Genomic DNA, 23682 nt, shown 5'->3' with positions numbered 1-23682 from the left:
AGCTTCACTTTCAATTATTGTGTTTGAAGTCCTTAATTACCAGACTACTTTTTTAAAGACCATTCACAAGGATTTCTATGGCTGATTGTTACACACTTTGCTTCCCTTCTCAGATAAGGATTTGTCCTGAACCTGACATGTTCTTAAATCCTTGAATTCTGTAGCATCTTTTTTCCTCCCCTCCCATAAAAGCCCGTGCTGGCAAAAGTCCTTCTCTCATTTTGCTGGAACTGGCCTGTCTGAAGTCAAGCCTTGCTGAAAAGGTAATAATTCATTCTGATTTTCAGGTTGCTTCAGATTATACTAAAATTGGTTAATCCCAGAGTTTGTCTTTCATCTCACTCGGTACCTGACAGCATATAAACACGCAGACAAGTATCACTCTGGAGGAGAAAGGGATTGACGTGGGGAGACAAATGATGAATTCACACAATGACTTGACTTTGTGCAATAAATCTGGGGTCTGGGTGGTGAAGCGTTGCACAGCAGAGCAAAACCAATTAGCTCACTGCAGCCACTCCTAGGGAGGCGTGGAATTGAGATGGATGAATACAAAGATAATTATTCAGGCTTGCTTCTAAAGGGAATTCCTTTCTTCCAATGTTCTTTCTTTTTTTTCTAGCTGGTTGTGCTAAAAAGCAAAGACTTGTTCACGTGAATGTCTGCAGGAAAGATTTTTGTGTTGTCTCCAAGATTTGCTAATGATGACGCAACATTTGTTATAGGCAGAAGTAGTTTCTGAAGGCTGAACTGCCTGGAGAAACAGTGATTTATGACCTATAGCTATGGATTAATGCAGAAGAATAAGGGCACCTCAGTCCTCTTATTAGACTCTGAGCCCTTCCTCTGACAGCTATGACTGCTGAAAAGTGCTGCATCTTCTCCCTAGCTCCCCTAGGTTGAGCGAAACTGAAATGAGAGCAAGCGAGCACATGTGTGCCCATGGCATGGGGTGTCCCATCCCTCACTGCTTTCTGCTGCCAGGCCACCCTGTCAGGCAGCGAGCTCTGGATCAGAGGGATGAGCAGCCAGGGAATCCCGCACAGAGAGGGCTGCACATGCCCACGCAAACGGTGCGAGCAGGCACCCAGCCTGAGCACCAGCCCGCAGCTCCTCCATGCTTAGAGGCATACTCCCAACCACCGGCAGGCATCCCAGCCAACTGTTTACCTTTTCCGCACAATATTTAACAAAGATGCTTGAATAGCAGGCAAATTAATAAACAACTGCGGTCCGGTTGCAGCAATCTGTGAAAAATAGGAAAAAAAGACGAAAATCTCCTAATAAATCATTAATTGTGATGTGCCTGCCCAGCTGCAGCGCGGAAACAAGCAAATGCCATCCTAATTGATTGCTTCTTATTCCATCTTTATAGGCCTGCATTTTTTATTGTGGGGGTTGAATAAGCCCAGAGGTGTAAAAAACCTCTAGATTGTACTGTGTATCTGCCAACTTGATATTTAGATCAATAATCCTCTTTTTCCCCCCACCTACTCCTACTACCGGTAATTTAGCTTTTCTTCCTAGCAGCCTAATTGCTGTTTTCTTAAGCCTTCCTATCAATTCTCTGACCTTTAATTTCCAATATTGTTTGCTGTACGGATGACTGTGCTAGGTCTGCAAGTTATCCTACCCCCCTACACCGTACAGGTCAGACATGGCCATCAGCCTCCGTGGCGATCAAACAGCGAGCTCCACGCTCCCGCTCCACCGGTGCTGTGGCACAGACTGTGAGCTCGCTTGAACCCCCCCAAAATTGCCATAAAGTCAGGCATATTTTGCAAATCAGGTTTTGAGACGCTCATGTCTTAATCAGGTTTTATTAAAGAACTGCTCAGTCTAGTGTGGCCTCGAACAATGATCACTTTAAATACCAACGTCCTCACTTTTTTTCTGAGGCAGCCCACAGCTCCCTTGCTTTGCTTTACACCAGCCAGCAACCCCTACGTAAGTCTCTCTGCCGTTGCCTGTTTTCAGGCTCATGCCCATGCCCACAACACTCCCTGCACTGCAGCGTCCCTGCTCCAACTTTGCGTTCACCTGGATCTACCCCACAGCCCGTCCATGTACGCCGATCATACTTCCGACGAGTTATACGCCATGTGGCAAATGCTTCCCAAAACGTTATCCGTAAAGCCCAAGGCGTTGCTGCCAGCTTGCGGTTCTGCTCCACGTTCCTCGCTCAGGAACGACTTGCTGAGGCTGCAATGCTGGCTCAGCGCCATCGGGCAGCACCAAGCCCTGCCCATCCAAGCGGGGGGAAGCAGTGACAACGAGCTCACCGACTTCTAAAGGATGCTCTGGACGTTCTGCCTGCATCTTCAGCGATCTGTGCTATTAAAATGCCTCACCTGCCTGCGAAGGAGCTCTGACAGCTCAGTGCTGGTGTGGGGGAGCCAGTGCACCCGCCGCTGCACTGGGGGTTTCTACCAGACTGTTGAGCGATGCTCAGTGTGCCACTTCCATCTCTGCTGGATGAGTTTGGAAAATACCAGTTTGGCACTTCTGAAGCTGATCTTATGAAGGGGTATAGACAACCCCTGCCGTGTTCCTGCAGCTGATGCCACCCATTGGCTTTACACTTTGTCTTTACTGGCGTTGTTTTTTCATCTCAAGTAACGACTGGTTTTGGATTAAATTACAAGATCTACTCTTTGAATACGAAGACAAAGCAGGAACAGAGGAGAAGAAAGCAATACCCTTTCTTTCAGAAGAAGTAGAAGAAAACCCTTTCATTTCAGACTCTCTGGTGTGAGGAAGGAATGTGCAGGTTTCACCTTGGTTCAAAGACTCTTAAGAGTACTTGCCAGGAGTTCAGAGACAAGAGCACATAATAGTAAAAGGATATTAAAAAAAAAAAAAAGAAGTTTGCATGTCTGAAAATGAGCACTAATTTTTTTTCATTATCAGATGTTACATTCTTGTGCCAGTATGAAAAGATGCCACAGAAATGATGACACAAGACACTATTCTGCTGCAAGATAACCATTTCCAGATAAATATATCTTATGAAATGAGGTTCGAAGTTTGCATAGAAATTTAGATATTTTATAAAAATGCATTACAACACAAAGGAGCTTTTTACAACGTTCATATGAAAGGTTTAAAAAGAGATTAAAATTATGTCCTTGGAAAGGCATATAGCCTTGTCAAGAAAAAAAAAAAGTCTACATTAACCCCGCATAGGAAAGTTGTACTTTATCTGTATTTCAAAGGCTATAAAGAACCACTTTAATCAACCTACTTGACTTTGGGGACTTGCACGTCTCACTGAAACTCATGAAATCTGGCATAGTGTGGTTTCCAGAACACAAAAGCCTTTAATCTGTAACCCGGCACTCTGGTACATTCAAATCCTGATACTATCTCCTTGTTAGGAGCTAAAATTGTGTATTTATCCAAAATGGGATCTCATCTCGTCTAAATGATGTAGCCTTTGCAACAGTGACCTTTAACAATGGTTATACTCAACAATAAAAGATTTTATGTCAGGAGCCAGTGGAAACAGTATATGTTAAAATTCTGATCTGATAGCACAGCCTTTTATTTTCCAGTTTTAGACAAGAATCCTTTGAACATTTCATTTGCTCTCTTGTCTAACATACCTTTGTTTTTTGCCTACAGAATGAACAGCAGGAAAAGGTAGCTGATACCCTTCCGCAGACTATTTGATTGTCAGGTGTAATTAGTAATTCTATCTGTTAAATAGAGGCATAGATTTTAAAACAGCTGGAACTGCCTACAAAGCTTCATTTTCGTAAAAAAAATAATTATATATATACATTCATATAATAATACATTTTTGCACAGATACATCATTGCTTTACAGTGGTTGACAGCCCTATGCTTCCCTTCAGCTGCAGAACCCAAGGCGAAGTGACTTGCTCATGTCTCCCAAGGCAGCTGTAGAACTGGGGATGGAGCTGTGTCCTGCCCTCCACTGCCTGTGTCGGGTCCTGAGAACATAATTAATTCCTGTGTTACTTGATAAACCCATTAGGGCAGCCAGGATTAGTCTATTGATCTCCCCAGTGCATTGCCATGTAGCCCTGTGATCCCCGCTGAGCTCCCCAGATGGAAAAGCTCCTGGGCAGGAAGGCTGGCAGCACCGCGTGCTGGGGTGAGCTGCATTGCCAGCACCGCTCTACACCACATCAGCTCCGGCTGAGGAAAAAAACAAACAAAAAAAAAAAAGGCCAAAAGAACAACCAATTGTGAAGCTCCACCATCCCCAAAGGCCAGCAGTGGTTCGGATATGGTGACCTCAAACTGCCAAAGCAGCAGGAGGACAGATTTCCAACGCACAGGCTGTGCCATGTCCCCTTATGCTCTAAAATAACCCTCTTCCTTAAAAGAGGACAGAATTCATTCATTTGGTGGCATGTTAAACTTCACATTTCTTTCTCCTTCACACTGCAAAGTAGCAAAAAACCCATACTGTTTTGAACAAAACTTTGAAAACGTGTTTTTCCTGATTTACATGAACTGTGTGACAGAGTTCAGCTCCTATGCAAGCAAGATATACTTCACAGGTCTGACTGTACTTCTTCATAAAACTTGTATAGAAGAGGATGTTTCATTTCAGGCACCTGGAATACAGTTTCATAAAGAAGGGCCTTAAGCTGGTAAGTCTCATTTAGGATTTTCTGATTAACTGCCCACTCCTAATAATGAGTTTTTGTTTATTTTTTTTTAGATTTTAAGGCATATAAGAGCTGCTCATCTGTCACAGCACTCTCCAAACTATCAAGCTGCAGCAAGGTTTTTTACCACCACATACCAACACACTCTTCACACCAGTCCCTCTACTGCCTTCTCCTGGTCTCTCCTCACCCAGGGCATGCATCCTCTCTCTGCTTCTTCCTCGGCTGCTCCTTCTTCATTTGCTCTCAACCACTTAACTTAACCAGCCACACCTGCACCTTATCTACATCAGCCAACCCACCGCCCCTGAAGCCAGCCCACAGTTGTGTATTATCAATGCTCATTAGCCCAGCTTCATTCCACTACACTCGTGTGCCTTTGGGATCTGGAGACAGATATTTGGGAAAGGGAGAATTTTAAGATTACTGAAACTGAATTTTTTACGTGCACTATAATAATCCTGGTACTGAAGGTTTTAAGAACTTCCTTGAGTAGCACAGCTCAGTCAGTCTGCACGCTGACTCCTGCTCAAACCTCCTCTTCACTGCAACTGAAATCTCTGTTGTTTTCAGATTAGTCTCAGAATTAGCAAATGGGGATTATTTTTTTTTCTGACTTGATCTGAACACCACAATCAGGCTGTAGAAAACCTGCAAGGTCTGGTTATAATCAGGGTTCCTCACTGGACAGAGCATCCTTGTAGGAGAAAGGCACTGAAGCCTATGTTTTATTCTAAAAGTGCTGCTACTGTGGTCTGAAGATGTGATTTTCTGAGCTGGTGCCACCATGGCTAAATTTTTATGTCCTTACTGCTGCATAAAATGTAATGGCGATGCTTGTTGGTGGGGGGAGAGCTTGCACCCACAGGGTTTGTGTGCCCCCACCTGCTCCTCTGTGCTGTGGTTTCTCTGAGGAGGGAATGAGGAGTGGGGGAGGCATCCCTGCCTTGCAGGGGTTGCTGAACAGCCCATCTGCTTTGCAGACAAACTCAGACTGTTCGGCTGCAGCCCTGCCCTGAAGCAAGCAGAGGAAACCTGCTCCTCCGAGCCCACCTTTGGACAGAGTCCCTAAAATCATAGAATCACAGAATAGCTTGGGTTGGAAAGGACCTTTAAAGGAGCAGGGACATCTTCAACTAGATCAAAATCTGGCAACACAGAAAAATGCATGCCCGTCTGCTTACAGTAATTCAGAGCAGAGAATGAAGACTAAATTAAATTAAATGTTGTGTAATTCATCAGCCTTGCCATGAGGAAGAGGCTTCTTGCTGAACCTGTGTTTACAACGGGAAAGCCAAAGCGCATGTAGCAGAGAGATGCAGCGAGCAGTGGGAGGATGCTGGGTCACACGAAAGAGAGAGTCACTATATACTTGTAAATTTAGGAAGGAAAACGTTATCATTTCTTCTCTGTTATTTTTTTTTGGTAATTAAAGCATGTTACTACATGAAGCTGAACAGTTTGAAAAACTCTACCACTCTCAAAAAAATCTATGTGAAACCTTTTAACTGTCCTCTGATTTTAACTCTGGCTGTTCTCTGTGTTCTGACCCTTTCTTCTACAATTGGGAAGCGTTAAGACATCCTGGACAGTTAGAAATATTTGATAAGAGGAAACTCACAGCACTACCAAATCCTTTGCTAAATCTCCCCTTTTTTTTTTTTCCTCTCTCCCCCCAGCGTGTCACTGAAGATTTCATAAGTGAAATGTGCTTAATGAAATTCCAGATATATATCCTCTTAACATGACATCCCTTGGAAGCAACTGTTTTTAAGGCAACAGAATACTGAAGAATTAAAAACCTGCCGACCCAAGGAAGTTAGCTAACTTCAGAAGGGGATTTATTTCAGTGCCTCGCAATAACTGAGTTACAAATGTGTTTAAACTTCTCAGCCTTGCATCAGTGCCTGAGACGCTGTGTACTTTTAAGATAATGAAATAATCCACTGCAAATGGGTATTTGCGTGGGACATCTGGCAGACGTGGAGACATACCTGCCAGGGCTGCACGGATGCCCTTGCCTGTCCAGGGACCTCCTGGATGGTGCAGGGTGTCTGCATCCAGGCAATTGAATTGGGCCCTCCAAGGCTGCGTCTGGGCTCAGGAGGAGAATATGGATATTTAATATTTAATATCCAAAAGCAGACAGAGGCACACAGTCTAGAAGAAATCATTCAGATTTGAGAGAAATGCTAAAGGTAGATAAATATTAGACAAGAAATGCTGGTGTGGGTAGATACGTGGGATATAGGAGCATGAGTATCTGGTTTCTCCTTGAAATTTTAGCTTGACCGACACACCAGAGATGATGGGAATGGTGTCTAATCCACACACACCTCTCAGGCGGGGGAGACCACAGTGATTTCCATCACAGAGCAGGAAGGGCATTTCTCTGCAGAAGTTCCCTTTGCCTATGGACACTTTGTCCAGAACAGCTGGCTGCGTCCCACCTCCCACGCGTCCCAGCACCTCCTTCTCCTGGGCAATTCCCCCACAGCACTAGGGAAGGCATCGCCCTGGGATGTGGTCTATGGCTTCTCCCTCAGATCCCATACACATTAACGAGGGAAGGAGGAAGAGGAGGACAGAAGTCCCTGCTAAATGAGACATTGCACCAGGACATACAGCGTTGCCAGATGTTGCCAGTGAACCGGCTCAGGACAAACGGGTTACGGCAAGCGACAGCCGTCGGTGCTGTCACACCGCGTGCATGCAGGGGCAGTCTTGCCAGCGTACAGGTATCATCTGCGTTTTGCTAATATTAACTGCACAACCCAGGAAAACAGCAGGCTAGAAAATCAAACGTCAAAACAAATTATTATGTATCACTACAACGCTGATGACGGATACGGACATGCCGCTCAGCCCTGTTAATGACAGCTACCTGAAAGCACTGTAGAGAGAGCAGAGCATTGTGCTGTACATTCCAGGTGGGTGTATGTGCACGAGGTACGCAGGCAGAGGTTGGGCTGTTACTCCTGGACTGCAACCGCTTACGTGCTGAGGAGGGGGGCATGAGCAGCTCCGTGGGCTCGACCCCCTGTGGGGCTGCAGCTCTGACCGGCTGAGGTTGCACTCTCTAGCACCGAGAGAGAAAGTTGTATTACACTTGACTTTACACCAAGCAGTACATGTGTCCTATCTGAGAAAGCCCAATAGAATATTTTTTTATGTTCCTCTATTATTATTATTATTTTTTTTTTTTGGTGACAGAAAATTGAAATCTGTAATGAAACCATCGTTCCCTTTTTTAAAATCACTGGTCTTTGGCAATTTTAAACTCCGAGGTCTGAAAAATTCATTACTACTAACTTCCATCAAGGGTGTTCCTGAAACCAAAATTACTTAATCAACTCAATTTAGCTTCTTGTGTAGACCTAATTCAGAAAAACTTTATCTTCTTGAATTGTTATTGCAATTAATTTCCCCCCCTTCTTTTTCTGCAGCAGACGACATTTCAGTAATTAGATATTTTATAAAAATGAGTTATACATTCGGGGTACTTTCACTTTTATATTTGATTAATCATATTACCACTGAGGTCTGGGTTTTGTCTCCAAGGAAAGTTTAATGACCTCATTTTAATCCTTCTTTTAACCACCAGGCAGGTATCAATGAAGAGAAATAAAATTATATTCTCTTTTTTTTTTTTCTTTCCCAATCTCAAGATTACATTTGATGTTTTTTCTGTGTGACTGACCCATTTACAAGGAAGAATCTGGCTGATTCCAATTAGGTTCAGGACAGAATCAGGCTAAACAGAGCCTTGAACTGTGCCTTAATAACTAATGCTCAGTGTAATGGAGAGGAACCAGAACTGTTGCACCAAACGGCAGTTGGTTTAAAGCACTGTACATGATTAATTTGGTGATAATTTGAAAATGAATGTACTGAAGGGAAATAAACAAAACAAAAGCCACTGTAAATTTACGTTTTGATTAATGGGGTCTATTAGTAAGAGACTTCTATGAAGGAGACCACATTTTTTTATCTCAATGCACATATACCCACACACTGTAATGGAATAATTCATATAAACCACAATTTATCTGGGAGTAGAGACTTGGATATTATTAATGACTGTTTGCCTTATATCAGTATCTATCTATGCTTTGAATCTGGCTACACGCATATCTATATTTGCGTATTTGTACATATACATCTTTGTATCTATCTATTCATCTTGCAGACTACACTAAGTAGTCTCGAAGGTATTTCATCCTTTCTGTCATCTCCTGCACTGGAATGAAGACCTGACAGAACTCACAGAAGGGGCTGATGCTCTTTTCATTAAGTCATGAGGAATTATTGTTTTCTTATAGACTGAGAAATATCTTTCATTTTAGATGAAAGAGGTGATAAAATAAAGAGCAAAAGTTGAGTATCCACAAGAGAGTACGAAACGTGCCCTGTTTTCCATCGCATTGCACTGGAAGGGCCTCTAAGCCCTTAAAGATGCTGTGCCTGGGAGGAGCCGCACTGCTCACACAAAAAATCTGCTCCCTGAGTTGGGGATCTCACTCTTTCCTTACCAGAATCAAACTGTGCAGGCATCACACTTCCTAAGCTCTGATGAACAGGTTTTGCATTTAGGTAGCGATCCACCTCCAAAGGTTATTTGATTCAAAAGGCACGTCAAGATGGAAATAATTTCTACGAAGCCATAAACGCTCTCCCAACCAGAGCTAACCTACGTGTCTGCAGCAGCAATGTCCCCAGCATTAGCATGCAGAATCCTGGGCAAGACAGGATGGAAAGAAAGAATATTGCTTCTGCTTGTGCTCTCTCAGTTTGCTACTGCTACCTCTTGGCCTAACGTCCTTAGTCTGTGTTTGTTTGTTTGTTCATGACAAAGGTTTTCATCAGGACCTGCGATGAAAGGCAGAAATCCCACTTCAATTTATAAACCCTGAGTTCGTATTTAGGAAAACTACACTGAGTTGTAGTTTTTAAGACTTCATCGACTACATGTTTAATTGAAATGCACAGAGAATTAGGTAGATGCTCATGTACCCAAATGCTACTGGGCATATTAGCTTCACTTGAATATAATAATTTATTTCAGTTAGACAACGACAGCTCTGTAGCAGCCCAAGCTTTACTGCATAGTTCGGCTGAGCTTCATTTTGATTGGAAAACTGCAAGCGAACACAGCCACCTGGGATTTTCCGTGAAAGCACAATTGATTTTTAACGATAAAGCCCGTCTGCAGGACTGTACAGAACTCCAGGACTCCAGGGTTTGTTTTCAGCTGTAGAACAATGCAGTCCTGTAAATTTTCTCACCATGGTATTAGGTCTTTCCCTTTGCCAGCTCTGACCTGCGCTGTTCAACTTGATTTCTGCCTCTTGTGACAACTGCCTCGGAATTACACCATGGGCATAACGCTGATGATTTTAAATACTGCAGCATCCAGGCTAATCTCTATTAAAATGTTATTGTAGACTTTCTGAATGGTGCAGATGTAATGGTGGGGACTGTGAGATCTGAATGGGCAACCACATCCACAGCTCTAGTCTGTATGCTGGCACATCAGGTACATGGTGCTCAAGATTCAAGCCCTTGGTCCTTTCCAGATTTGGACACATGCCCGAGCCCTGGGTGATATTTAGCCACCCACTTCCACTGGGTCTTCCTGGGTCAGTGTGGTAAGACCTCTTTCTAGGAAACCCTTGGTAGACATCCTGCTCCATTCGTATGCCTGCAGGAAATCCCACTGAAACCCCGTTCCTGCTGGGCTCTCCCTGCACAGTGTAAGATTAATTCGTAAAACACGAGCATGCATGTAAGGGACTTCTCATAATGCTCACATGTGCTGAATGCTTCTGGATACATCTGGCTATAAATGTGCTTAGGAAACCCCAAACCACTGGCAGGCTGACTTGGTTTCCCATTTTGGTTTCCTACCACCATTAAATATTGTTTCTCCAAACTAGACCTATTGAGATCATACATCACAGTCATGTGGAACTCAGTACCTTTCAGTCGGAAGGAAAAGCTGAGGGTTTTCTCTGCTACTTTGCTATTATTAACTCACTCTTAAAACCAGAGCTCAGCAGGATTCAACTTGGGGGGCTGGAGACCAGGTGAATCATCCACCCCAAGCTTTGCCACTTGCAAAAAAAATCACATTTTGCAGCTCACATCAGCTATTTCTGCAGCTCTGGACAGCATTGCTCTTGCATTGGTTGATGCACAGCTATATTTTGTCCTCAAACAAACAATTAACATGAGAACAAATGCACACAGAACAAGGAATAAAATTCTGGCTTATGCTTGTTTGTTTTTCCAGAATATTGGCAAGTTCACAGAGCAGGAGGACTAAGTGAGCGCTATGCCACGGCTGTGAAAAAGGCAAATTTGATCCTAGGAAATATTAGTGCTCTTGTTGAAGACACTGAAAAATCTCATCTGGATTACTATATACAAATTAGGTCAGAAAAAAGAAATCTGAGCAGAGCCTGGAGCACAGCAGGGTTAGCAAGATAACCAGCAGAATGGAAAGCTGTAACGTAAAAAGGAGTTGGAGGATCTTGGCTTGTTTAACTTCACAAAATGATGCGCCCTAGTACATCAGGGTGGACATGGGAAATAAAATGGAAAGGAAAAATCAAAACGGGAGAAGGAAGAACTATTTACAGTAAAGGACAATGCTAGCATGGCAGTGCTGCATGGAGAGCCTGCTTCCCTTTCAAATTTCCAAGCATTTCTCAGAGTGGGCTCATTAGCATTTTCCACAGTACTCTGAGGAACCAGAATACCTGCACAGACAAAGGTCAGATGTTTTTGGCAGTGGAGTGCCAAAAACAAATAGCCCTTTTAACTTGGGTCTCTCACTCTCATTTTGCTCATGAAGTGCTGAGCTCTTCACTCTGTGGATTTCAACGCCGACCGATTCAGTCCAGTACCAGCCAAGTTACTAACTCACTGTTACTGCAGCAGCCAGAGATGAGTCTGATCTGACACTATTAATTAAATAGCCCAGTTAAAAATGGCAAGAACTGCTTTTCCCAACGTACCTGCAACAGGTACTTGCCCCTCCACTGATCACTGATCAGCCAAATCCATTTTGTAACCTGATTAACCCTACCCTGCAACACAGCCCCTTCTGCTTGAATATGGGCATCTCTCTATGCACCACTATTCCGTCCCAGGTGCTCTGCTCCGAGTTCACCGGCAGCCTCTGAGCATCCTGCCTTTCCCAGGCCGAGAGCCACCACTACCTGGGCGCTGGAAGCTGGGAAGCGCCCGCCCGTGCCCGAGAGTCGGGTACTAAACCTTTGGAGCTGTTCCTAATGGGAGTCAGTGCTGGGATTAGCCAGCGAGGCAGCGCAGCGGGAAGGGGATGTGGTCCTCGAGCTGCCTCTTTAAAACATGCTCCACTGGATTCAGCCTCGGAAGAAGAGATTCTCAAAGCAGTGCCAAAGGGCAAATTTTAAAGTAGCTTTAAATAAGACCTCCTAAGGCTCAGGAGCTTAAAGAACTTGAATAGCCCAGTTTCTTTTTTTCTTTTCTTTCATTTTTTTTTTTTTTTTTAAAGTAGAGGTTGATTGCCAGGCAGGTTTTCCCAAGAATCCACAAGCTCAACTAATCATGAGCACTTCAGCCCTGTGAAATAATATTTCCCTTACACAGGCTACTATAAAAACAAGTTCTGCACAGTAGGCAAATTTAAAATAACTTTTAATTAACATTTAAGACACAGAAGTCTGATCATGCAAATTCATCTGCGTCTCCTCTCTGCGCCTGATTGTTCCTGATTGAATACGATAAAAATAGACTTTGTACGAGTCAAGTGTAGGCATGGATTTCTTTAACTTCTCCTCCCCTCTGATTATGCATTTCCTTAGATAAAGTGGAAACCCTTGGATGGCTATTAACAGTATCACGGGTCAGACTGAAAAGGGCATTCTGCCTGATAGGAGTTAAAGATTCCACCAGAATTACAGACATTCCTTCCGTGAGCAAAATAGATGCTTCCACCTTACATAAAACCTCACTTGAGACTATCCAGCATTGTTCTGTCTTAGCTGGCTTTTAATCTCTGAAATAACAACACTAATTTCATTGCACCCCCTGTTTAGCGGGGGTGAGCATCTGGCCAGAGGCTCAGCTACAGATCTATATTAGTACAGAAAAAACCCACAACTCGCCTGTACACGAGATAAATGTTTGCAGGGAGGCTGAGGCGTTTCCACATAATTAAGACATGTCAGAGGACATAACCCTGTTATGAGTTACAGAGACTCTGGATAACGGAGGGCACACTGATACCAGTACCTTGATCTTGTAACAATAATGGAACCAGTTTCCCAGTAAAACTCCCTATAAACCCTTTGTAACAGTCCAGTTCAAGTGTCAGGATTCTACACCAGCAGTTGATTTGGCAGATGGAAAACCCACCAAAAATGCCATGAAAATGAACCAGCACCGCTACTCACTCTCTAAGGACTGTGGAAAACTTGAGCACGGGGGATTAAACTATCCTTTTCCAAGGCATCTGACCCAGAGCCTGTGGGCACGGGCTGGTCGGGCACACTGCGGAGGTGGCATTGCCTCTGCGTGCCTAGCATGTGCACCTCTGCTCTTCAGCAGGGAGAAGGATTGCCTCTCCATTTATTTTTGCGAGCAACAATGTCACATGAAGAACACAACACAAAGAGCAGGCTGAAGTCCCTTAGCTAGCTAGAAGAGCGTTCCCTGGGTCACGGTCCTGCACTAAATCATTAGAATTGCCCAAAATAGCTGCCTGTGATGTTTACGGCATTTCACAGGATGCTCCACTCTTCTGGCGCAGATCTGATTGCTTCCCACTCCAGGCCGGTCTCTTATGAGACATTTCCTCACTGTTAGCTGCTCTCTGATGCTTCTCAGCACAGCCAGACAGCGTCACAGATCAAGAAAACATTCACCATCACAAAAAACAAGAGCTGGAAAGGACTAGAGGAGGTCACCTCATCCTCGCTGTGCCCCAGCGCCTTGCAGTTCCATAGGGGTACCCTGGTCATGACCACCAGGACTGGTCATGACTCCTGCTGACGGACTTAAGAGTAACAGCGGACTTAAGTTCAAAATTGTTTCACATAAAGACTGTGATTTCACCCCCCCCTATAATTTTAGAATCCTTTGTATAAGGTGGAGCTTCTCCTTCCCCTGCTGTTGTGCAGGACCTTCCCCCAGCCTTTTGGGTGATGTGCTGAAGGGTACGAAAACCACACTGATCCGTTCTCATGTGGCAAACAATCATTCTGGACTTTTACTGGAGTATCTTAATTTTGTAAATTTAAGAATTTTCTATGTGATTTTATTGCTCCTTTGCCAGTTCTCATCTAGCACGCTATTTCGATCACAGCCCATCTGGTCTTCTGGATGTCTGTAACCGACACACCTCCCGCAGGTCGTCACCCCTGTGGACATGTCATTTGGGCACTTGTGTGCCTGTGTCTGAACTTCCACATGGTCCATGCACTCAGCCCCTTCACCCCCTGCACGGCGTGCTCAGCTACGGCTGTGACCTGACTCTCCTGACCATCGCGGTGGCTGTTCTCTTCTCTCCCATCCCACTGTTAAATTTTACACAGTAACATTAATTCCTGCTGCTGAATATATGAGCTGTGACACCAGCATGGTGCAGTGTCCTCCTGAGCTACATTCTTATCCAGAAACGATTAAGTCTAAAAACACCCTGGCTGAATGACAGGTAATTTAGGAGCGCTATAGGGTGGGCCTTTGTATGTGTCTGTGCTGAGCACAGTTCCTTGAGTTCCTTTCATCTGGCAGCTTTCCAACAGCAAACCACAGTTTCAGTTATTTGGCCTATTTTGTTTTTACAACAGCATCTCAATACAGAAGTATTTAAAATAAAAGTATACTGTATCTCTCCAAACAGTTACCAGTCTTAAAAGAGACCATGAGCTTTCTTACTCTCTGAGGAGCTATAGATTTCCTGGAAAGAGATTTTTTTGCTATTTTTTAGAGGTGTTAAAATGCAGATCAGACTACTTAAGGACAGCAAGGAGATTCAGCTCAGGTTTAAAGAGACTGATCAGTCTGATGCTGTTGTCTCCATCAGTCAGGGAAAAACCATATCAAACTTTCATACTCGTGTGAAATTCATCCTGACTATACCTGGGAGTATATCAAAGCTGTTTGTTTCTGCAGATTTGGAAAATATTGTAAAACACCCCTGGTTTTCAAATCTTTATGAAGTCCCACGTACTACTGTGCAAAGCCCTTTGGCCCTTGCAAAACCCTTTCTTCAGTGATTGAAATCAGAGAAATAACGGTACACGCCAATACTGCTCAGACGAAGAGTAGCATTTTCTATCCCATTTAACGCAATTCTATAGGAAATGCTCTTGATGGCTTTTATTCCTTCTAGGTCTAACACACCCCGAGACATTAAATACTCTGAACTTACCTGAAAGCACATTTCCATTATCTCACCTTCCATCAGATTCAGCTTTGGAAAGTGTTCTGGAAAGCCATTAAACTATACCACAGAGGGATGCTGCCCTCCGGAAGGCACCGATGTGCATGTGTAACGAACCCTGCCATGGCTCACGTCGCTACCCGAAGCATCACCTCCAGCCTGCATCTGGAGACAAGGCCCAGGAACCCGGGTCATCTGCAACAATCTGTGCTTAAATGAGGTGGCCACTAGATGTCATTCCTTTTTCACACAAACGGAGGTTAAAGAAGTATTTACCTGGCAGAATGAGGTCCCGTGTCCCCGTCCCCCCACCCAAACACTAGCAAGTTGGGGCACACGCACTGCTGTGGTGAGAAGTCCCGTGGCCAGAGAGACACAAAGCTCTGCAGACCAGCTGCTAGAAAATTTTCAAGACAGGACAATCCCATGCTGGCAGGAGAAAGAACCACATGGCCCAAGACTTGTATCAGATTTTTACGGCTCTTTGCAACCGTATGTATCCCCCTCAAGGAGATATTTAACGACAACTGTACACTACCAAGCTCAGTGTATTCACTGGGACATGTGCTGCTGTTAAACCCACCCTGCATTTGCTGGGGCAGCAACACGCTGCAGGTTGGCACCCAGATCTGAAAACACCTCAGGTGCCTGTTTTCATCTGACACAGGAGGAATTCAGTGCCTGCCTTTTTCCAAGAGTCTAGGTCCAAGTCCCTTCAACAGAAAACGCTGGCACTGCTCAGGAGCTGAGCACATCACAGCCGTGAGCCCGGGGCCTGGTGGCGATGGGAAGGATGGACCCATGGCTCCATGCCAGCTATGGAGCTGATCTGGGTCTGCGGTGGCATCAGTTGGGCTCAGCATGACTTCCTTGAGTTCTGCTACGTATTTGTGGTTTGTAAGGGTATAACTAAGGGGAACCTTTGGTACTACATTAATAAATATCTGCAGACCCTTTAAGGTGGAATGAAAATTCAGAATAATATCAATAATAAAAACATTCCCCAAAGTGACTTGAGTACAATGCAGTTAAGACTTTCCGTGTTTGTAAAAATTTGGTATCAGTTTAAGATCCATCACTTACTGCTCCTTGTTGACACTCATATGAATATGGACAGTGGATACACCATGATTTCTCATTTATTAGCATGTAGACCTTTGTACGGCTCTGTGGTTTCTAAAATTACTACACACATTTCAGGTGCTCTATAGAAAAGAAGGCCAGAAAGAACCAGACCCCATCATTGCACCTTCCAACTCTTCATTATTACCTTAACCAGCTCTAAAAAATTTGTAATTTGCCATCTCTTTATTTCTCCCCTTGTCCCCCAGTAATAGCAACTTCGAGCACGTAAGAACAGAATAGAGAAATACTGTGCTAATATGAGAAAGATCTTTAACTGATTAAAACCAGATGTACTGAAGAATGTCCACACATTTACTGCCAGCACACACAAATACATCTGTTAGAGCTATCAGTGAAATACAAATTTTACTGGATACTTGTTACCATTTAGAGTATTTACTGCTTCCTTGAAATCATAGCCCAGCTACTAAACACAAAATATCTCTTAGTGCTCAGGATTTCACTCATAAGCAATAATAACTCTGATATGTCTACAGCCAATTGCTGTGAAACAACTGTATCCTCTTTGGTGCAATCAGACATAGTCTGTTTGCCACATTAGATCAGCTCCTTCAGCACCTCAGTGAAATTGGTCGCCAAATAGTGTTGCTGGTTCATGAATCATTCCTCTTTGCCTTTTCCCCGTTTTTCCTCCTTTCCCCCCCCACGAAAGTCTTTATTCCACGGTTATCTATCAAGTTCCTCCTGTCTGCCAAACCAGCTAAGAAAGACGACGGATATAAACATCCATGAATTACAAACACGTTGTGTGTCCATGCATCACTGTGCTGATGTATTGATACTTACAGTGCTGGTAGTGAATTCGGGTGGGTTGTCATTCACATCTGTCACCGTAATGATCGCTGTTGCCGTGTTTGAGAGACCATAGTTCAGATTTCCTTCCATATCCGTGGCTTGAACAATGACTATATACTGCTGAACTTTCTGGAAGAAAAAAAAAAATCGGAAAGGAAAAACATGAGAAAGAAAAATGCATCCTGTAAAACACCTTGGTTTATTTTCTGTATGCAAGCGCAATTCTTAAGTAGACTGAAGAAGTTAATTGGATTCAAAATGTTAGCAAAAAAGGACGGATAAAATTATCTATCGTGTTTTTGTAGGGATTTTTGCATAGATTGGTGGATATCACCTGTTTCATGGGAAAATAAAAATCCTATGGCCAAGATTCCTTGGTTGAAATAGACATTTTTGTTAATTTTAAAGCATTTTCGGCAACATTAATTTCTGTCTTCTGAAAACCAGTAAAAATTTTGTTAATGTGTTTTCATTGAAAACATCACGAATAACATTATATCCCCCAAACTGACAGCAACATTGCCTGGCGTCTCTCCAGCTCATTCTGCTCACACAGTTCCATGCCCACAAAGCATTTTGATACTTAAAATACTCTCCATGTTTCAATCCTTAACACAATCTTGGTAAAAAAGGAGAATTTAAGTCCAGTATGAAAAAAAAATATTCAATGCAATAAACAGAAGTTCAGTGGAACTGATTTAAATTCCCGGGCACCTCAAACAACACGGCTCTTGAAGAAAAAGCCTCACAGAGCCAGCCATAAAAATCCTACATTAAAGTTCTTCTAAAAGACGCTGTATGTCATTGCAACTGGAAAATAAACCTGAGTAAAATAGGAGAGGGCATCTGACCTTGCAGGTGCGTACATCTCCTTGGGATTCTTCTTTACTTAGGAATATCTGCCTGCACTGAGAAAAGCCTCCTCGTCTTTAAAACTGGCCTCAACAATAACTTTTCATTTGGCTCTGCAGAATTCGCTGTGGGTGTCTCCATGTGCCATACGCAGGGCGCACGGAACACACTCCCGGCACGGAGAACCAGGGGGATGCAGCCCCAGCGTGACCCAGGGCACAGCTGAACCTTACGCCCCGTTCCTCAAGGATTAAGGTGTCATTACAGGTCAGAGCCAGGACACAAGGACTGAGCAGCTCTAAGGGGGCATCCCAAGGGTGTGAAAACCCAATGGAAGAACAATGTTACGCAGGAAAAGCTTTTTGCAAAGCCAAGGGGAGGGACTTCACTGTGCAGAGACCTGCTGCATGCTGGACGGCTCCTGCTCTCCGCACAGCTCCAGTACTCAGGGGCTGCTCCTTTCCTGTACTGATGTACAGGCATGTGTAAAATGTCACATATCCACTGCAATTTCAAGGGGCAAGAATTAGGTTATTCGGGCCTCTCTATTACTATATAAACATTCCTGAAGTGCTGTAACTGGGTTCATTCTTTACCTCCTCTGATTGCTAGAATAACAGAGATCTGAATTTTAGCTTTATCATGATTCCAGGATTTTTAATTGACAGATATTAACCTGCTGAATTGACAAGACATCACACAGGAATCCATCAGCAACCTGCAACTCAGATGTATTATGGAAATGCACGTTCCTTGTCTCTTGCTACTTTGTAAAATAAAACATGATGGAGAAATGCTGTTAGCCTGTGATTCTCCTCATGCAAAAAGGTGCTGTTCATTACTCCATTTCTAAAGCACTGGGTAAACTGTAAGGCTGAAATGTCCTTATTAGTGAATGTAATTTCTATTTCATATGTAGCTTTTCGTTCCGTATTCTCTCTTACAGACAACTTGGGAGGCTGACAGAAGCATTCTGTAACAGACCAAATACTTGTGAGCCAAATTAAGTTTAAATCACAGAAGGGGGAGGAAGATTATTTTAAAAACTAGTGGCCATCAGACTCCACGTAAATTAGAAAAGCAGGTTGGAGGCCCACATGAAGAGACTCCATTTCAACAGCGCATATAAATGGCAAAGCCACCTCTAATGTTCCTCACTGCAGTCAGATGGAGACACGTAATTCACAGCATTTCCGATTTGATGGCAGAGCTGTCGCACGTTATTGTAAAAGCTTCAGTGCTTCGGCAGCGACTGCAAGAGAAAAAAATGTTCCTGCCTTTCCATCAGCCGAGAGGGCAATAAACCAGCCTCCATCGGCGTGGGTGGTTCTTTCTGAACTCGGTGGTTTTCCATTTTAGCCCGTCGGCAGACTGACCCCTGCACAGCTGCTGGGCTCCCCGCTCCCAGTCCCAGTGTGCCCGCTGGGACGCCGGCAGCAGTGTACCTCCAGCCAGGGCACAGCCAAGGCAGCGCCCGTTCTGCGTCAAAAGCAATTCTGAAAGTCATGCCACCGTGATGCCAACTTTTATCTGAGCTCCAAGAACGAACTGCAGACCTTGGGTAAGGTCACATTCTGCCTGCACAGCATCTGTTGATACCAGGACCCAGCCTGCACACCTCCCACCACCTTCAGCTCCTTTCTAGCTTGCTTTAATCACTCCTTAATCCAAAGCTTCCCCTGGAAAAGTGAATCCTCTTGTACAAGAAGGGGTAAGGGGCTAGAAAGTCTCATTTAAAAGTGCTGTTAACTTTGTCATTTTACTGCTTATTAAATTACACATACTCTGATGACACACGCATGTGTGTATGTGTACTCACAGACCATGTCTTATTAATCTCAGGTTTACAATAAAATTTTTTGATTTAACAAAGCGCCTTTCACTGAGCATCGTGCTACCGTGTTAATAAAACCCTCCATATAAATTCAGAACACTAAATTAAAGAAATTTAAAAGAAAGATTATATCAATCAGATAATACAATGCCAAAAATGAAAATACCCAGAATTTATTCATGTACAAATGTACCGGCCACAAAAAGCTGGTGCGTAAGGATGGGAAGAAGGGAAGGATAGCAGAGGAGCGCTGCACATGTGCAAACAAGCACAGGGAGTCCAAGCCTAGTGAGAAAACATGAGGAATTATAGCAGATCTCGAATGGCTGGAGCGATCAGGTAGGTTCGTTACAGGAACGCGCACGTTTGAGATGGGAGCTATAGCAGGATGCCAGAGGCAGCTGCAGCAATCGGGGACACGCGAGAGGTGAGATGCTGGTGGAAACCTAAGGGACATCACCAAAGTCACGCTGGTTTCCACCAGCTGAAGACCTAACTACAACGTTCAGAGCAGAAGTCCAATTTGACAAGGAGAATGGCCTCGGCTTGTACGTAAAGTTGTATAAAACTCAAAGGCATGCAAATCGTAGAATGGAATCGTAGCAACATTTAGGTTGGAAAAGACCATTAAGATGATGGAGTCCAATGGTAAACCCAGCCCTGCCAAGCCCACCCAGTGGAAGCAGTCTGAGACTGGTCAAACCTTTAGGCACTTTTGCCATCCACATCCAGTTCCACCCAAAAGGCTCCCGTGTGGGCACGAGGCTGGTGCTTTTAGTTTATAACCAACTCCCTCTCCAGTGAGATTGGCCCCAACAGATAACAAATTACTGATTTTTTGTTTTTCTGTAGCTAACCTTTTTGCTTTTGTGCATTAAGCTGATTTTATTGAACTATTCAATCAATTTCAATTTCAACATGTCCTTCCAATTTGTCACAACATCTCCAGGGGCATCTTCATTTGTTGTCCTAATATTATTATTGTTACGACTATTAAAAAAACAGGCAGCCCCATGCCCCCAAGCACAAGAGACATTTTCTTGATGGCATTTTGATCATACAGAATAATTCTCATATTCTCTTTTTTTATAACAATGACATTTTAAATAGCACAGGACAGAAACTACAGCATAGGGGTAAGACAAAATGGTCCTAACCCAGAAAAATGTAAGAGTTACTCTGTGTTTGCTCTGATGGTGATGCTGTGGAACTAAAGAAATGAGCCTCTGCCCTGAGGGATGTAGACTAAAGACCCAGCCTTGGTGAAGTCCCCGGGAGGTCCAGTGGCCAGTATTTTTAATAAATCTAACAAATCTTCATGCTGAGGGAAAATAAATGTGCTGCTTCTATCTAAGCCAAGGAAAAAAACCCCCTCATCTTGGTAAGTGCAAAGCTTTTAGTTTGACCCAAAAACTAAGAAGGGCTTTTGAAGGAACAAATCATGAAGGAAAGAATAATTAAAGGAACTGTGGAAGATCTAATCTGTCTGCTCTTCTGTCAATCATCTGATACAGTGCCACAAAGAAATAGATCAACTACATTCCAGAAGATGGGAATCAGTTGAAGAAACTGGTTAAGCTGGTCAATGGCAAGTTGATCAAGGGCTTGGTTAAAAAACAGCAGTGCCTTGTACGGGAAGAAGTAACAGCTTGGAAGAAGGGGAACCTGACAAATAAATAACAGAAACAAGATGTGATTTAATAGTACAACATATAAGATAATGCAGCAAGGGACCAATAACAAAACTTTTCTGGAAGCTTTTGCACATGAGCAAGGAGGACAGGTACCATGTCCCACCAGCTCCCTGCCACTCAGCAAAGCACAAGAACTGCTGGCAAATGCATCGTGTGCAGTATTAGCACTGCACACACGGCAGTATCAATTCCTCATGTCAAGCACTGAGGGCTCATTGCGATGCTGTGCACAATCCCGGTCCCTTGTACTCACTGTGGAGCTACCCAGATCCGACCAGGTGCCGGCAGTGAAGAGCCCATTCATCGGAGGAGAGCCTAGAAGAGCTTGGCTTGTTTAGTCTAGAAAATGAAGGCTGATAGCAGATATGATTGCTGTCTATAAATACATCAGGAGGATAAACACTAGGAAGGCAAAGGAACAATTTAAACTAAAGGACAATGTTGACACAAAAACAAATGGGTATAAAGTGGCCATGAATAAATTTAGGCTAGAAATTAGTAGTTCTTTCACCACTAAAGGAGTGAGGTGCTGGAGCAATCTAATGCAGGGTCTAGGGAGCAAAAAGGTTAAAAAGAATACAGTAAATTGTGGAAAGAATCCTTCTGGTCTAGGTAGAAATTATGACAAATCGAGCTAAAGCAGAAATCAGATCTTCCAGCATTTTCTGTGTACAAACAAATCTTTAGGAAGAAAAGGAATAAAACCCCATTCAGTTCAAATACTGCCGTACATTTGTGTGAAAATGGTTTCAGGCTTAACACCAGCCGGTTCCATCGGCACAGGCAAAGGAACAGGTAGGTGCCTGCGCTGCTTCGGCTGGGGCAGGGTCACCGTCCTTCGCAGCAGCTACGCGGGGCCACGTTTGGGATCTGCGCTGGAAGCCGCGTTGGTAACGGGGGGATGTTTCCACTGTCCCGGAGCAGGGCTGGCGCAGAGCCGAGGGGCTGGGGGGCACACGGAGCCGGCAGGGGACACGGCCCCAGTGACCAAAGGGACATTCCATAGCGTGTGGCGCCGTGCTCAGCGTACAAACGGGGGGAAGGAGGAGGACGGGGGGCACGCTGGGAGCGATGGCGTTTGTCTTCCCAGGTCCCCGTGGCGCGGGAGCCCGGCTGCCCTGGGGGTGCTGAGCCCCTCCTGCCGTGGGACGTGGGGAACAAATGCCGTGTCTTGCTCTGCTGGTGCGCGGCTTCGGCTTCACCTCCCCAGCTGCCCTTGGCTCAGCCACGGGTTGTGTCACTCCTGCGCTCCTGACCGTCCCCCCATCCCCGGGGGGAGCGAGCGAGCGGCTGCGGGGGGCTGAGCTGCCGCCGGGGCGAAACCGTGACAGTGTCCCAAGCAAAATGACAGTTATTGCCAAGTGGCTCTCTCCATCATGATGGTACAAAAGACACGGTCTCAAATGCCTGGCCGAGCTGAGCACAGTCTTGCCGAGACAGGTTATAAACAAAAAGTAAATTATATTCAGAAAGAGAATCTAAAAGAAAGAAGTATTTTAAAATGAACTCCTAGTAATGAAGTGCTATCTGTGATCCCAATTTTCAAATGCGCATGCATAGTATTTTTAGGAATACGGCTATTCCTGGTTTACACATGGCATTACTATAAATCACACACAAGCTGGGTAACTGCATACACCAAAGTCCAGAAATTGGTAATTATGTGATTATATTAATCTATATTTTGGACAAAGGGTTTGCAAAATTAGGACCTACATTTCCAAAGACCTGTACAAATATTGCCCAATTAATTACTACTTCCTGAGAAATGTATGACTAGCTAATTTTAGCATCATGTCTGGTAAAGCAAATAAGGTTACCAGGATGTTGCTGTAGGATATATTGAGTAGGAATCTACTGGTAAAGGAGATAGAAAATCTAAATCTTATTTCCTCCCGTGGCTACCCTCACACCTTCTTTATACTTACGTGTTTTTCTGTCGCCCCTTACTTTTGCAGTACCAATGAGAAGAATATGGGATGCTCTTCTGGCTCGTTTTCTAAATAATTTTCTTACATGCTAGTGAAGTTTTGATGTTCACTTTTTTTGGTATAAGCTAGTTGATGGTAACACACCAGTAATAAATACTGTACCAAAGCCAGGAAAGCCAATTTGAAAACAAATAAACAAACTCCTCACAAAACCACACTTGACTCTAGTAGAAATACTTTCGTAACTAGCCGTCATTTAAGCAAAACTCACAGGCAGACTTTTTAAAGCGTTTATCCCTTAATACTCCCTACTTAGCCACAGTTAAACGTGAACACGGGTTTCCAGAAGAAAGCC

General features: G+C 44.0%; 1 protein-coding gene across 2 annotated transcripts in view; it reads right to left on the bottom strand.

Annotated features, from left to right (window-relative positions):
- CDH4 (cadherin 4) overlaps positions 1–23682 on the bottom strand; it is a 463114-nt gene that overhangs the window by 26634 nt on the left and 412798 nt on the right. For both annotated transcript variants that reach the window (XM_055722277.1, XM_055722278.1), the window contains one exon: positions 17008–17145. In XM_055722277.1, the coding sequence (XP_055578252.1) occupies positions 17008–17145 (138 nt within the window). The remainder of the gene's footprint in view (positions 1–17007; positions 17146–23682) is intronic.

This window comes from Falco cherrug, chromosome 10 (assembly GCF_023634085.1).
Source record: "Falco cherrug isolate bFalChe1 chromosome 10, bFalChe1.pri, whole genome shotgun sequence".
Classification (NCBI taxonomy): Eukaryota; Metazoa; Chordata; class Aves; order Falconiformes; family Falconidae; genus Falco; species Falco cherrug.
The sequence above is the reverse complement of the archived record's forward strand: the minus strand, read 5'-3'. Positions and strand labels throughout refer to the sequence as shown.